This window comes from Sinocyclocheilus anshuiensis, unplaced genomic scaffold, assembly GCF_001515605.1.
Source record: "Sinocyclocheilus anshuiensis isolate Anshui unplaced genomic scaffold, SAMN03320099.WGS_v1.1 scaffold421, whole genome shotgun sequence".
Taxonomy (NCBI): Eukaryota; Metazoa; Chordata; class Actinopteri; order Cypriniformes; family Cyprinidae; genus Sinocyclocheilus; species Sinocyclocheilus anshuiensis.
The window spans coordinates 308,602-323,935 of NW_015540859.1; the positions used below are offsets into that span (position 1 = coordinate 308,602).

The window sequence follows — 15,334 nt, forward strand, 5'->3', positions numbered from 1 at the left end:
TCAGATATCGCACGCCGTTGCGATATGCATATTGCGATATTTGCATTTGCAATATTTCGATATATCGTGCAGCCATAATTTTCCAAGTGTATGATATAGCTTTCATTCTTCAGCTCAACTATATATTCATTAAAAAAAATCAGTTTGAATAAGGAAAGCAATAACTTTGCCATAGTATCTTAGAACATAGTATCCTTTTAAATGTTAAAGTGAAAGTGACGTGACATGTGGCCAAGTATGGTGACCCATACTCAAAGTTGCCACAGTCATTGCATGCTGCCCCCGCCCCACTCCCGGCTTTAACCCCTGGAATTGTGATTTTTGGGTGAACTAATCCTTTGTGTATACCTGCAAGCTGTATGTTTTCTAATTGACTGAACTTGTGTTGTTTCGTATCCCAGAAAAGAAAAGGAGAAGCCTAGAGCTGATTCCTCTGACCGCTCGGATGGTAATGACACACCTGGTCAATCATTTGGGCCACCATCCTCTCAGCGGCGGCCCCGCTCTCTTAAACAGCCTGGTCAGTGAGAACCACGACAACCCCTACGTAGAGTCCTCCGAGCTCTCCTCTGAAGTCTTCAAAAGCCCCAATCTGCAGCTCTTTGTCTTCAGTGACAGCACACTAGTCTCATACCTGCAGATCCCCTCTGACAGTTCCAGCACGGCCAACCCGAGGGATCATTCTTCTGAGGTCCGCGTCATCATCAGGGACATCTCGGGAAAGTACTCGTGGGACGGCGGTGTTCTGTTCCGCACTTTGGACGGAACTGGCTTGAGTTTGGGTGGCAGCAGAGATCAGTCGTCTCACAATGGCGCTCGCTCTGAAAAGCAGGGCTCCGTGCGCTCCAGTAAATGCTCCTCTGAACTGGAAGTGGAAGATGGCGTGGATGTGTTGGACCAGCTACTGGAAGACCTTGGCCACAGCAGCCCCGAGTGCCTGCCGGAGCCCCAGCTGAGGCTCACCCAGCCGCCCTCTCCACCCATCGGCATGAATCCTGAGATGGAAGGACTCATCATGGATGCCATCTACAGACAGGCCAAGCAGGAGGACGAGGAGCTGGCCCGGCGACAGACCGAAGACCCCAGCATCAGAGCAGAGAGACAGAGAGAGCCCACACACCACGAGCCTAAATCTGCTTTTTACCTCTGCAGACTTCTCCTCAACGACCTCGGCATGAACTCATGGGATCGCAGGTACAGTATTTCATGAGAATTACTGGAAAACATTCTTAAATGAATAGCACATCCCAAGATGAAAATGCAGTCACCCAATTGCAAAGCTGCTCTTTTCCACATCATTACACATTGGTTCTTACGAGACTTGAGACCATTCCTAAAGCAAAATGTGAATGTGTGTGAATGAGATTTGAGAGCTATGGTGGAGAAGAAGACTTTCTGTGAATATCTGAAATTTTGTTTTATAGAAAGGTAACATAAATAGGTAAATCATGCATTTTGATTTTAACAAGACTACAATCACAGTCACATATCTACTAATATACATATTGAAAGGCTGCATTTATTTAATCATAATAGTACAACAGTAAAAGTACATTGTAGTGGTACAGTACAGTAAAAAATGGCAGTATTGTGAAATAGTATTACAATACCAAATAACTGTTTTCTATTTGAATATTTAAAACAAAAGTATAGTAAAAATAGTAGGAATAATGTATTCCTTAAGCTGAAATTTCAGCAGCTTTTACTTACTATATTACAAATAATTCTGAATTTCTGCTCCAGAAACATTTCTTCTTGTAGATAGATACTACCTCTGCTTGTTTCATCTGATAGTTTGACTTTTTTTTTTAATTACAATGACTCAAACAAATCAATAAAACTCTATAAAACCTAGTTTTTCTACAAGCATCTTCTGTAGATCAATTTTGAGCCAAACAAATAATGTCTGTGTTCCTTTAATATGTAAATAATCACGAACAACAGTCTCTCAAGTATTTATAATTGTTAAACAGGTTGATTTCCTTCTCTTTGATAGGGGTAAGCTTGAGGACAGGTGGACAATTTCTAAAATCCCACATCTTTTGTTTTTGCCATTGTTGTCTTTCCACATAATAAAAGTGTGTTTCATTAAATTAAACAATGAATTAAGACAAAGATTACGATAAAATCATGTTATGCCCTGACATTATTTTTTTGTTGATTTTTGTCAGAAATTTTCCATTTACAGAAAGGGCCTGTCTCCACTGATCCTTGTTTTTACATTATTCACATTAAAGTTGCATGTCTGTGTTAATTTTTAAAATGATTTTTGGATTATATACTTAAATTACTATAGTTATGTTTGAGAGAGGAAGAGCTCTGACAGTTCAAGTAATGGTTAAATAATATGGTTTCCATAAATCTACTTTTATGGTGCCTTTTTTTGTTCTGAATGGAAAAGAGCAGCTTGGACGTTACACACATTTTCCCTTTTTTACTTGAGGGCCTCTTTGCAAATCAGAATATATGAACATGCCACAAAATGTTTAAATATAATTGCATGGGTTCTACATATTTTTTGTTTGTTTATTTTTTTATGGAATTTAAATTTTTAATCACGCGCAATGTTATAATGCTGTGGTGTCACAGTGTTTACGATCTTCAGAGAAGTAAGCCTACAGATTGCTTACAGTACTTGGTTATACTTTGGTTGAACCTGGAATAGAAGAAAATATTTTAACATTGGTAAAAAAAAAAAAAAAAATTACAAAATGAGGGATTTTGCCTGTGTCTCAGCATTTCTCTTTTGGAAAGTTTTTTCTGGTTTTCATGAGTGTTCCATTTCTATTTCTCTTCATAGAAAAAGCTTTCATCTTCTAAAGAAGAACTCTAAGCTCTTGAGAGAGCTGAAGAATTTAGACTCGAGGCAGTGGTAAGACTCGTTTCAGAAGACCACAACATCTGATGCCCGTGCCTTAAAGTTTCATACACATAATCACACACCAAGTAAATTAGCGACATGAAAACATATTCGTAACCTTCTTCTGACTCCTCGGCACTTAACGCTAAAAATCAGCAGCAAACAACAGCATGCATTTGGAGAGCTCAATCATGCAGCCTAATGCCAGTCTACAGAGAGAGGCTAAATCCTTTAAAAGCACTATTAAGGAGACATGTCTTAAGACCACTCTCAGATACTCCGCTCCTCATGGCCTAATCCTGCCCATGTCTGGCTGATCACAGCTCCACACTTCTCAGCCAACAGCGATCAATAGGCGCTCAGAGTGGCTAATTACAGAGGCTTATTAAAGAATACCCCCAGGATCGGGCCACTGTTACCCTCCGCATGCATATCCGGCCCACTCATGGCAACCGCTGACTGAGCATGCCAAACATCACACTGCATGAGCATTACGCTTCCTTAGCAACACTGCTCAAAGAGACACACACAGCTTACACATACACACTGCATACCTTGATTTGATTTATTAGCAAATAGCTTTGAAGTTATACCATTTTTTTTTGTTGCAAAAAGTAATTTAATAAAGCATGTTTTGATGACAAAACAATAACTGCATCCCAAATGATGCGCTATGCACTTATACACTATGTACTTATGCACTATGTACTGTATTCAACCATGTAGTGTATGAATAATGAAAGGTTATTTTGTCATTAATAATCAGAGTCTGATAGCACCTTGCCCTTCGCGACATACTTAAATATGATTTCATGAGCACAACAGAGGTCATCCTATTACTTAACTACATGTTTTAAAGAAATCACAACTGTTCTTTAGAGAGAGGATTATTAGCTGAGAGTTAAAATTATTTGTTATTAATTATTAACTTACCAAAACATCATATTTACCTCTGTTCCATATTTTGTGCTTAACTCTCGTACCACATGATGTCTTTTAACAAAAAGGGGGACACCCAGAAATTAAGATCATTTAGACTCTTTTTACATTTCTCAATTTGTGTACACATTTTAGAGTTGAAAATATGAAGCAAATATATTTTATTTATATATGCAACAATATGCATTTTTTTTATAAAAAAATAATTAAATGTAAATAACTAAAACAAGAAAACTATAAAGATGTATTTTTAAAAAATCTAAGAAAATTGCAAAAAATTAATTAAAAGTGATTTTTTTTTTTTTAAATGAAAAAATAAAACATTCAAGATATTAACAAAAATATATATAGTTAAGTCATGAAACTCTAGATGGCGCATTCTGACGGGGTGTTAACGTAATTAATGATTTTCAGAGAGTTAAACGACTTGGCACAAGCTGATTGGTTCATGCTGCATATGCAGCCAATGAGCTTACTGCCTTGCATTTATATGGCTGGCTAGCATTCACTTGAGATTCCTGCCGCGCGCTTTCAGAGTTCTCTGAAACCCTCCACCTTCCCCAGCTCCACCTGTATAGATCTGCTACGGGGTTATTTTATATGCTATTTGTGCAGCAGCAGCATGGCTTAAATACTCACGGCACTGTATCGCCATATGCATTGGCAGTAGCAAGTTCCTGTACTTGCTTGCAGCAGCAGCAATAATCTACAACTACAGCAATAACCAACAGCAGCAGCAATTCAGCAGCAGCGTAGCAGATCTGTTCCGCCAAGACCAAATACATTAACATTGTCATATCCATCACCATGCTAAAATGTTCCGAGAGTTGTCATGATTGAAATGCTTATGTAGTATCTCAGTATACTAATAGTATTTCAATGATACTAAAATAACACTGATCTAAACTCCATACCCCGTAATGACAAAGCAAAACCACATTTGTGAAAATTTTGCAAATTCATTCAAAAGAAAAAAACTGAACTATTACATGGCCTCAGTATTCAGACCCTTTTGCTGTGGCATTTCAAATTTTTCTCAGATGCATCCCATTTCGACTTTGAGATGAGATCTCTGCTTTGATTACATACACAGACCACATCAAATATGGTGATACCTCAAATGTCTTGATGTTTAGCATGATGTCAGTTCTTCTTGTGTGTTTTTGCTTCCAGTCGAGAGACGCACAAGATTGCCGTGTTCTACATTGGAGAAGGCCAGGAGGACAAATTCTCCATTCTGTCCAACACAGAGGGCAGTCAGGCCTATGAGGACTTTGTCTCTGGGCTGGGATGGGAGGTGAAATAACACATCAAATCCACTTAATGAGTCTTTAGTGAGCAGATGTCATGTCCTGGGACTATCAGAGCATCAGGAAGTTTCTCTCTCTTTCAGGTGAATCTGGCCACTCACTGTGGGTTTATGGGTGGTTTGCAGAGAAACGGCAGCACAGGTAGCACAGCACCATATTACGCTACCTCCAACGTGGAGGTCATCTTCCATGTGTCGACTCGCATGCCTTCTGACTCAGATGACTCCATCACCAAAAAGGTAGTTTCAAGCACCTCATTTCCTGCTTGACAAGAACTATACACATTAAAAAAAAAATTCTGGTTTTAGATGGGTGGTTTACTGATTGAAACTGGTCGAAAGTTGTCTTAAAAGGTCATATTTATGAGTCATATTTGTCATTTTTAAAGAAGTTGAACAAAATGCCACTGCTTTGTCAGGAGAGCAGGCTTTCCAGTCACTTTACATTCAGAGAGGAAATGTGAAAGAAAAAAGGTCACGCTCTTCAGTTTTAAAATGACCTTATGTTAAACCCACTGTTTTAGTTACTGTTGCTATCTCTATAAAGCTTTCTGCTATTAACCCTTCTTCTGCCACTGTCACACAGTAAGAGAGAAGCAGTAAAATTGAGTGCATTTATATATCTAGTAATCATATCTAGTAAGGCTGGGCAGTATATCGAGCTTGTATGATATATCAATATTTTTTTTACAGAATGAGGCAATACTGTTTATATCGATATAAAGTAGTTTGATTGATACAAGGGCATTTGACAAAAAAACGGAGGACACCGAGTTAGCTGCTGCAGGGAAAGTGCACAATCCAATTTGTCTTGAACTTATGCTTTAAAAAGCATTATTTTTGTTTTTAGATTGTAATGTTCAAATGTTAGAATGTAATGTCATTTTAACCCTTATTTGCAATCTTAAAAAAAAATCTCTATATATATAGATTTGTTTTAATAAACACATTTGTTTTTTAATCCAAATAAAAAAATTTTAGAAGATGTGTTTTTTTTTGGCTATGTCTCCCAGCCCTAATATCTAGTCACTGAAATGGTCTTAAATATGCCATGGAAGGCTACATTCATGTAAAACTGGACAAAGAAATGTATTATGGAGATTTAAAATTGAAGCACTCACAAAAGTCAACTGAAAATACTTGACAAGTAAAGTCACACCAGAGAAACATCACCAATGTGATGTTTATTTAAAAGCAGGTGAGCAAAATCTGTAAATAAATAGTATATAAGACCATAAATAAAGCGAAAGTTATTCATAAAACCATTCTAAAACTAGAACTTCTGGGCACAAAAGAAACATTGCACACACACACACACAAAGTTTTTCAAATTTTAAGGACAATATTTTAAAGGGGTCATGAACTGCCTTTGTTTATTTTGTACTGTTCTCTGAGGTCCACTTATAATGTTATCAAGATTTTTACAACAACAAAAAACATCAGAATTTAGAAGTAATGGGCTATTTTCTGTCCTGTTTTGACCCCCCTCATCAGAACGCTCTGTTTGAATATGCGTAGCGGATTGTAGACTCGGAAGTAAATGTCCACTGGCTAATAGTTGTATATGTAAAACCAAAATTTTATGAGAACACTGCAACACAAATGTTTGCTTACCCTTAGAAACACTGTTATTTGGTTTAAAATGGTGATTTAATGACTGCAGTTGGTCGTACAGACTCGACAGCAGGTGAGTGGCACGCGTGTAGAGCGTGACTTTTGGAGCGTGCTCCTGATTGCACGGCTCTGTCAGAGCGCTGAGAGCTGTGAGGCCGTGTGGTCAGCGAGGGAGCCGAGCATGTGCAGGTTTAGTAACAGCTCTCTCTCTCTGGACTCCTGCTCGTGCTGTGACCGGGGCCCCGATCAGCACATTAACTCACGCCGCAAGGGCCAAAGGCCTGCCGGATACCAGCAGGGCCCTGCTATCGAATTCCGCCCGTGTCAGCGGGACGGCGATCGACACGCGTTAGCAGGTTAACGCTGGCAAAATGAGCCGGTAGGAACCTGCTTAGTTTGAGCGCTCAATCCATTCATGCACAGGCCTGCAAAGAGAAAAATTCATCAGGCTCCCGGACATTGCAGCCTCTCACAGTCAGAGCTCATATTAGCCCATCTCAGCCACACTCCGCTTCCTCCGTTCGGTGTAGGGAGGGAGTGTGTGTGCCGCGAGTCGTGCTCGATTCATTTTGGCCATCAGGCCCTGTAATTGCAGCGCTCCCGCTCTGGCAGCATGAGAGGGTTACTGTTGGGCGGCACGCGTGTGGAGAGGGGTGAAAGGGCTATTTTATCAGCCACAGGCAGACAGGAAGTAATTCCTCTAATTTACAAATGCAACTTTCAGAGGTAGCAAGAGAAAAGAGGGGTGAAGAGCCGACAGCAAGGAAAGCAAAGAGAGAAAAAGAGTAGAATTCCTGAATCCAATTGAGTGCTGGGGGGCAGAACGGAGCAGAGCAGCTGGCTGGGCTAGTAATGCAGTTACTGGGAGGGGGTTGCCATGCGAGGCCACGGTGTCAGGAGGCAGCCGGTCATCCAACCACACACACACACACACACTCTTTTGTTGCAGAGGGAAAGACGCTGCTTCTTTACAAGGCAGCGTTTAGGCTTGAGGGCATTTCTAGCGTTGCTCAGTGTCTGTGTGTTTACAGTGTGCATGTGTATGTCATGCTCTACACATGGTTCTTTCAAGAACTGTTCATTGAAAGGTTCTTTGGGATCCTAAAATGGTTCTTCTGTGGCATCACTGTGAAAACCTCCTTTTGGAACCTTTGTTTTTAAGAGCGTACACACATGGGTTCTCTTTGCTTAACCGTTCCATTCCGTGCCGATCCGGCCCAGTCAGCACGGATACGGTTTTATTTTCCACTGTGGTGCTGATAACGGAGCTCTTTGGAATGTAATACAAATGCGTCAGTCGTTGCCTTGGTAATGCAAGTGTAATGTAAACAGCGATATGGACGATGATCACATATTTCTGTTTTTGGGACTCCTTTTTTAGCTGATATTTTCTTCGTTAAATAACAGAAAAAAGGACACAACTCTTGACGTGAAAAATCAAATAAACAGAAGGCAACAACGGGTATACCAACAAATGCTGAGGAGATATGCATGCCCAAATATCAATAAGAGCAAATACATTTTTTTCTTTTTTATATTGAACGTAGTGTAGCTGTTTATTTGGCTGTTTGATCAAATAACGCGCTTCCGCTGCACTCTACCAGCACGGCTCAGCACGGTTGTCTAACTGTGCCGAGAATTCCGGGCCGAGAACCATTTGTAATCATGCCGCGCCGTTCCAGGCTCACGTGGAAATACAACTGGAACCGTACCTGACAGTTCTTAGAACCGTTCGGCCCGATAGTGGAAAGGCGGCTTAATATTCTCATAGTTTTGTGTTTGCTAATGCAAATGACGCTATTATTATTGGTCATACTCAAAGTATTGGACAATCCTTAGCCTTAAACAATCACATCTTAATTAAAGTTTGATCAAATTTAAGGCCGTAAAAAGTCCTATCTTAAATGAAAAAAGTCTAAATGATAATTTTAGAGGTCTTAAATTCGGGGACAGGAAACGTAGTAATGCGACTACATAAAACTTCAAACGCCATTCAGATGGCATTCATATCCTCATAGGAAGTTTGTCTTTACAAGCTAGGAGGTAATAATTGCAATGTTAGGTGCATTTAAGTCACTGGCCGGAGCAAGATGGCGATATACCTTTTCTACATAAAAATACTTTTTTAAAGGGATGGTTCCCCCAAAAAAACGAAAATTCTGTCAGTAATTACTCACCCTTACGTCGTTCCAAACCCATAAGACCTTTGTTCATCTTCGGAACACAAATTAAGATATTTTTGATGAAATCCGAGAGCTTTCTGACCCTCCATAGACACCAATGGAACTACCACATTAAAGGCACAGAAATTAAACATCGTTAAAATAGGCCATGTGACATCAATGGTTCAACCATAATTTTATTAAGCTAAGAGAATACCTTTTGTGTGCAGAGAAAACAAAAATAGTGACTTTATTCAACAATTTCTTCTCTTCTCTGTCAGTCTTTGACGTGCGTTCACAACAGTACCACGACACATGCGTGTGTTGCTGCTGACGCAGGAGCCGGCGTTTTGACGTAGAACCCGGGTGCGCTGCACCTTGTTTGCAAGCAGAGGAATGCACACGCATGTGTCGTGGTACTCTCGTTAACACACGTCAAAGACTGACACGGAAGAGAAGAAATTGTTGATCAAAGTTGTTGTTTTTTTTTTTTTGTGTGAACCACTGATGTCACATGGAATATTTTAACGATGTCCTTACTACCTTTCTGGGCCTTGAATGTGGTAATTCCATTGGTGTCTATGCAGAGTCAGAAAGCTCTTGGATTTCATCAAAAATATTTTAATTTGTGTTCTGAAGATGAACAAAGGTCTTACAGGTTTGGAACGACATGAGGGTGAGTAATTAATGACAGAATTTTCATTTTTTCACTATCCCTTTAACCAAAAAAAAAAAAAATGTGTATATGTATAATAATATGCTTTTTTTTTTCTTAAAAAAATTATCATTTCTGTTGCATGTTCTGCAGGCTCACGGTCTGTAATCAGTGAATACTGTAGAGTTATCCCAAGCGATTGCTTGTGATCTACTGTTGATAGGTTGTTACAATGTCTACTTCATGTTTTTTTTTTGTATTTTAATATGCTGCAAATGTTGCAGCATATCATTTTATGTCCCTCATCTCATTGAATGAACAGCTGGCTATAGTAAAGCATAGGCACTTCAAAATAACAATATATATTCTTAATATAAATAACGTCCTGCATCATGTTGCCATAAGAAAAATCCCAAAGCCTTTCATTGGTGGAAGAACCTGAGCCATATCTGGAGACCAGCGCATGAGAAGGTTTTAGAGATGGACTCTATTGGCATGTGTGGGAAAAATCCACCAACCACCCAGAATAACCTAGCAACCGCATGGAACATTTTAGCAATGCATAGCAACCACCCACAACACCTTCACAGGCGCTCTACTTAAGCCTATTCTAAAGTTCAGGTTTCTTAGAAGTCTGCGGTCTTTAACATCTGCTCCCTTTCATTGAGAATGGCATCTGGCGTATGTGTACAATGTGTTGTGTATTTCCTCTCTCCACCCAACCTGTTTACATGCCGCCAATTCTTCTGCTGACTCTCCAAATGGATCGGTATGCGCCGACCCAATCAGCTTGTTGTGGATTTGTTTAATTTTAGCCCATTAGCATAATTAAGGGCTTATGGGGAAATGTGGTAATTGCATTTTTGGTGAAGAGGACATGTTTTGGTAATGGCTTATTAGGCATGGATGCATCGGCAGATGTTTAATGACCCATTGAGAGGAGCTCGCTTAAGGCCACGCCGTCGCAGCGACATGCTTCCAAGACTCCTCTTTTTTGATTACAGAGGTCACTTTAATTTCTCACCATTTTAGTAATGGTGAGAAAGCTTTGATCACAGGAATAGATTACATTTTAAAATATATTCAAATAGAAAACAGTTATTTTAAATAGTAAAAATCTTTCACAGCATTACTGCTTTTGCTGTACTTTAAATCAAATAAATGCAGGCTTCGTGAACAGAAGAGACTTCTTTAAAAAACATTACAAATCTTACTGTTCAAAAACTTTTGACTGGTAGGCTATAAATATATATATTACAGAAATGTTATATTGTAATGTTATATATACATATATATTACATTTCTGTCCCCCTCGCTTCTGAAATGATGGCTACGCCCCTAATTCGTGACACACAAAACTTCTCAGATTTGCATGAATGACTTTATATCTGAATCTCTGAAGGGAACTGACTGTTTTATAGCATTTTCTGTTAATCTTACCTCCATATAATACCTAAAAGTAGTGTTCATAAGTGCAGTGTTATTTGAAAACCACATTGCTACTGAAACAACGTGTAATTAAATTCAAATATCGTAATTTTTCAAAGTGACTTTTTCGGCCATTAAATGTTGATGATTAACTGTTTGGAAATCTCAAGATTATTGCAAGATTATTAGCATTAAGTCGTCATTCTGCCTGTCATTTCCAGAATGCTCCCTGCTCTCTAGATATCTGAATCAGAACTGACTCATACTAGAACCAATTTCCACTGGTTATTGTTTCAGCGTCTCCTGTCTGAATATAAAAGCCTTTACAGGATTGTTGGCTAGTAGTAGCACATCTCTGAGCCCACTGCTCTGATATACAGTTTTCCTCATGTACAACATTAAACAAATTATTGCAAAAATTTGCTGGTGCTTCAACATATTAATCAGACTCTCAGCGCCCATGTATTTCATGTTCCTGAGGTCCCAAAAATTAGCTTCCGAAAAATGCATTTCCTACAAATGTGAATATTTTTATGTAAAATGAAGATCTGTCCAATTTTCTGGCTAAAGTCAATTTGTTTAAATGATTGAAACATAATGAACCCAATTTCTGTAGCTAATTTAACTTCAGATTGAAAATTCCCGAAATAATTTCAGCTGTTATGTACTAAAATAAATGTACAGTCTTTATTTTCTTTCTGGAATTATTGTTGATCATGAAGAAAACGTACAGGTTTGCGAGATTGAGTCTTATTTTTTTTCTAATAATTTGTTTTTCAATACATATGCACTGTGAAAACGATTGTCTGTGATTGTTTTTGCCCTCATGATTTCTGACTAATGTTGACAGTATTTTATTGGTTTGCATGTCAGATTTATTGATGCTTTTGCCTCTGGTTGGTCATAGCTTCGTCACTTGGGAAACGATGAAGTGCACATCGTGTGGTCGGAGCACACGCGGGATTACAGACGAGGAATCATTCCCACCGACTTCGGAGATGTCCTCATCATCATCTACCCCATGAAAAACCACATGTTCTTTGTTCAGATCATGAAAAAACCCCAGGTACGTGAAGATAATGACATTACGTTACATTAAAAACCACAGCCGTCCACCATAACTCACCAGATTTTCATATATTACGTGAAATGCCTCTCCCGAGGCGTCTTAAGATCTTCGTGAGGATGTGCGATGTTTCGCTGATTGTCAGGAGATGTAGATTGTGGCTGGAAGGGCTGGATGGTATCTCTTCCTGTCTGTTCTCTGAAAGCACTAATGCTGGAAGTCCATTACTGCACTGTCGGCACGCCACTCTCATCGCGGTCAAGCTGCCTTTCATCTCCTCCTGCGTCTGCCACTAGATCCCCAGAGAAACTGAGCGTGCATCATTTGTAATTTCTCGCAAACACGTCACCTCTACGAGAGTTGACTGCTGTGTGCGTTGAGTGGCCTGGATGCTGTCAGATGTATGGTTCCTGCAACATGTCACCAGCTGCAATTAGTGAAATTCCCTCAGCTGTGTCACTGTTATCTGCTGTTCTACTCCAATAACTCTCATTTCATCCACTCGAGAAACGCAAGCCTTGGCAAATGGAAGTGATGCATTATCCATCCACTAGATTCATCTGTCCCGTACATGTATCGCATGCAACATGGGGTTGAGAATTCATGTAAATTGATTTTGCATTTAAAACGTCAAACAATATTTCTTCATTATTTGCTCTGTCTCAACCAGGTTCCTTTCTTTGGGCCTCTGTTCGACGGGGCGATAGTGACTGGAACGCTGTTGCCGAGTCTGGTGCGGGCCACGTGCATCAATGCCAGCAGGGCTGTGAAGTCTCGACTGCCACTATACCAGAGTTTGTATCCTTCAACTTTATGGTTGGTAACCAGTTATCTGTGAGATCACAGCGTCCTGTATGTGATTTGACACTAACTTTGTGCTTGTAGGTAGAAGACACTCCACTCTGTAGTTCCTTAATGCTTTGAATCCTTCTAGTGAACATGACTTCCGCTGAAAATTGACACTGATATCTCAATCATATGTGATATGATTAATGAGGTTGTTTGTTAATATGTAGCTGTAGTGTTTATAGACACCATTGCTGTATAACACAGCATGAGCGATTCTGTTTTTGGCATTGTGTGTTGTCCTTTGTTATTGCTGTTGGAAGCACAGCTCATCCATTTCTGGCAAAGACATGGCATCTTTTCCCGGTAAGTAAATGGTTTTTATGGTGTATACTTGGTGTTTTTAGGGAGCAAAAGATTGAGTGTACTGGAATGGGCCTAGAAATGCCTGGGTAGTGCATATTTTCTGCTGAACTAGGGAGAAGATTGAAACAGACCCCCTGTGTCTGTTATATAATTGTCTCCAGCTGATGAATTATTAGTAATCAATTCCCAAGTTGAACTGTGGAAGCCTTACACCTCGAGTGTCCATTAATTTTCAATAATTCATTGGCCAAGAATCAATTGTTATGCTTATGCCATGGCTAAAATTTACATTTGTTTGTCTCATATCCTTTTTATCTGCATGTAGAATTTCTTCCCTTCTCCACTGATTGAGTGTCTTGCTTAGAAAAACTGCTATATGCTATATGGGGGAAAAAAGTAATTTGGTAATTCATTTGGTAAAGGAACGCTGACATATAAGGTCATTACTTTACAATAATGATCAGCTGGCTGATTTCCAAATAAGTAACAATATGCTCACAATATGTTGATTTGACAGGAAATCATTTTGGCATCCGAGAAGAAAGTGCCAAGTGATATTTTATTTATTTTTTATTTCTTTGAAAGAAGTCTCTTCTGTGCACCAAGACTACATGTATTTGATCAGAAATACAGTAAAAATGATAATATTGTGAAATGTTATTTATAATAACATTTTTCTATGTGAATATATTTTAAAAAGTAATTTATTCCTGTGATGCAAAGCTGAATTTTCAGCATCATTACTCCAGTCTTCAGTGTCACATGATCCTTCAGAAATCATTCTAATATGCTGATTTGCTGCTCAAGAAACATTTATACTTTTTATCAATTTGAAAACAGTTGGGCTGCTGAATATGTTTGTGATACTTTTTATTTATTTATTTCCAGGATAAATAGAAAAATAGATTTGCTAAATAGAAAGTTCAAAAGAACAGCATTTATTTGAAATAGAATAGTAATTACAAAATATAATTCTAAATGTATTTATTAACACTTTTGGTCAATTTTAGCCATCTTTGTTAAATAAAAGTTTTACTTTTGTTTTTTCTTTAAAAAAAAAAAAATCATACTAACACCAAAACTATGAATGGTAGTGTGGGTAAGTGAGAAAAACGGTTGCCTGATGACATTAATTTTACAGATTAGCGATCTATTTTGACAGTCAGGTATTCCTATAGCACTGTGTATCAAGTTTATTTAACACCTATAGTGATATGCGGAACAGATCATAAGTAGATATTGCCGCATCATGTCTGATTTTTAATTCTGCTCTTTCTTTTTTGTCTGCAGTGATATTGCGTCAGTGTGATCATTATTGTGAGTGGGTGGGTGTGTGACTGTTAATTGTCTCTGGTGAATAGGGTGTGAAAGGCCATTAAGGATATTCTGCTTTCACAGCTTCCTGCAATGACTTGATCTGTCTCTATGAATAATTGATCTGCTTTTGGGTGCTGCTTCTACACCACCGTCTCTTATCTGTCCGTCACAAGAACATCTGCTCGACAGAAAAGTGTGTGTGTTTCTCTCACTCACTCGTTCTCTGACCTCAACACTATTGTTTTAAATAACTAAATGATGTCTTAAGCAACCTTGGACTATGTCAGGCTCTCAAAGCATGACCGAAAATCGCTTCGGTTTCATCCTGGCTGTTCACACTGAAGTCACATTATGAAAAATCTGATGCATATCCAGTTTATTTCCACATGTGAAATAGGCTTGCCGCGATAGACGGTGTTGACGGTGATACCGGTGTTAAGCCGCAACACCGGTTACGTCACTTGCCCACCGCGTCACCGACCCCCACCGTCGTTTTGATTTTTTATAGTAATAAAAATAATTTAGTTCAGTAAAAGAACAGACACTACAATTAAAAACTGAGAGCGGCTACTCAATGCAGCGTGCCGAACGACAGTCGCATCACAGATCAGATTTAATTTCTCCAGTGAGGAGAGTGAGTCGAGCTGACTGACAAGAAGAGTGGGGTGAGACAGACAAGACGATCGCGGATGATTTAGTTTCGAAACTAGATGCAAAAGCACCTGTTTGGCAATATTTTGGATTTTGAAAAGCCTGTTGACTTTTGCCGTTTATCTAAGGTGATTTTGGAAGTTTTTTTTAAACATTCGTTTCTTATTTAATTGGTTCCACA

General features: G+C 38.9%; 1 protein-coding gene across 1 annotated transcript in view; it reads left to right on the plus strand.

Annotated features, from left to right (window-relative positions):
* The window catches only part of LOC107687934 (ral GTPase-activating protein subunit alpha-2-like), a 202,091-nt gene that overhangs the window by 149,876 nt on the left and 36,881 nt on the right, over positions 1-15,334 (plus strand). The window contains exons 34-39 of the mRNA XM_016485423.1: positions 402-1,194; positions 2,801-2,872; positions 4,973-5,096; positions 5,193-5,348; positions 11,875-12,033; positions 12,704-12,831. Of these exons, the coding sequence (XP_016340909.1) occupies positions 402-1,194; positions 2,801-2,872; positions 4,973-5,096; positions 5,193-5,348; positions 11,875-12,033; positions 12,704-12,831 (1,432 nt within the window). The remainder of the gene's footprint in view (positions 1-401; positions 1,195-2,800; positions 2,873-4,972; positions 5,097-5,192; positions 5,349-11,874; positions 12,034-12,703; positions 12,832-15,334) is intronic.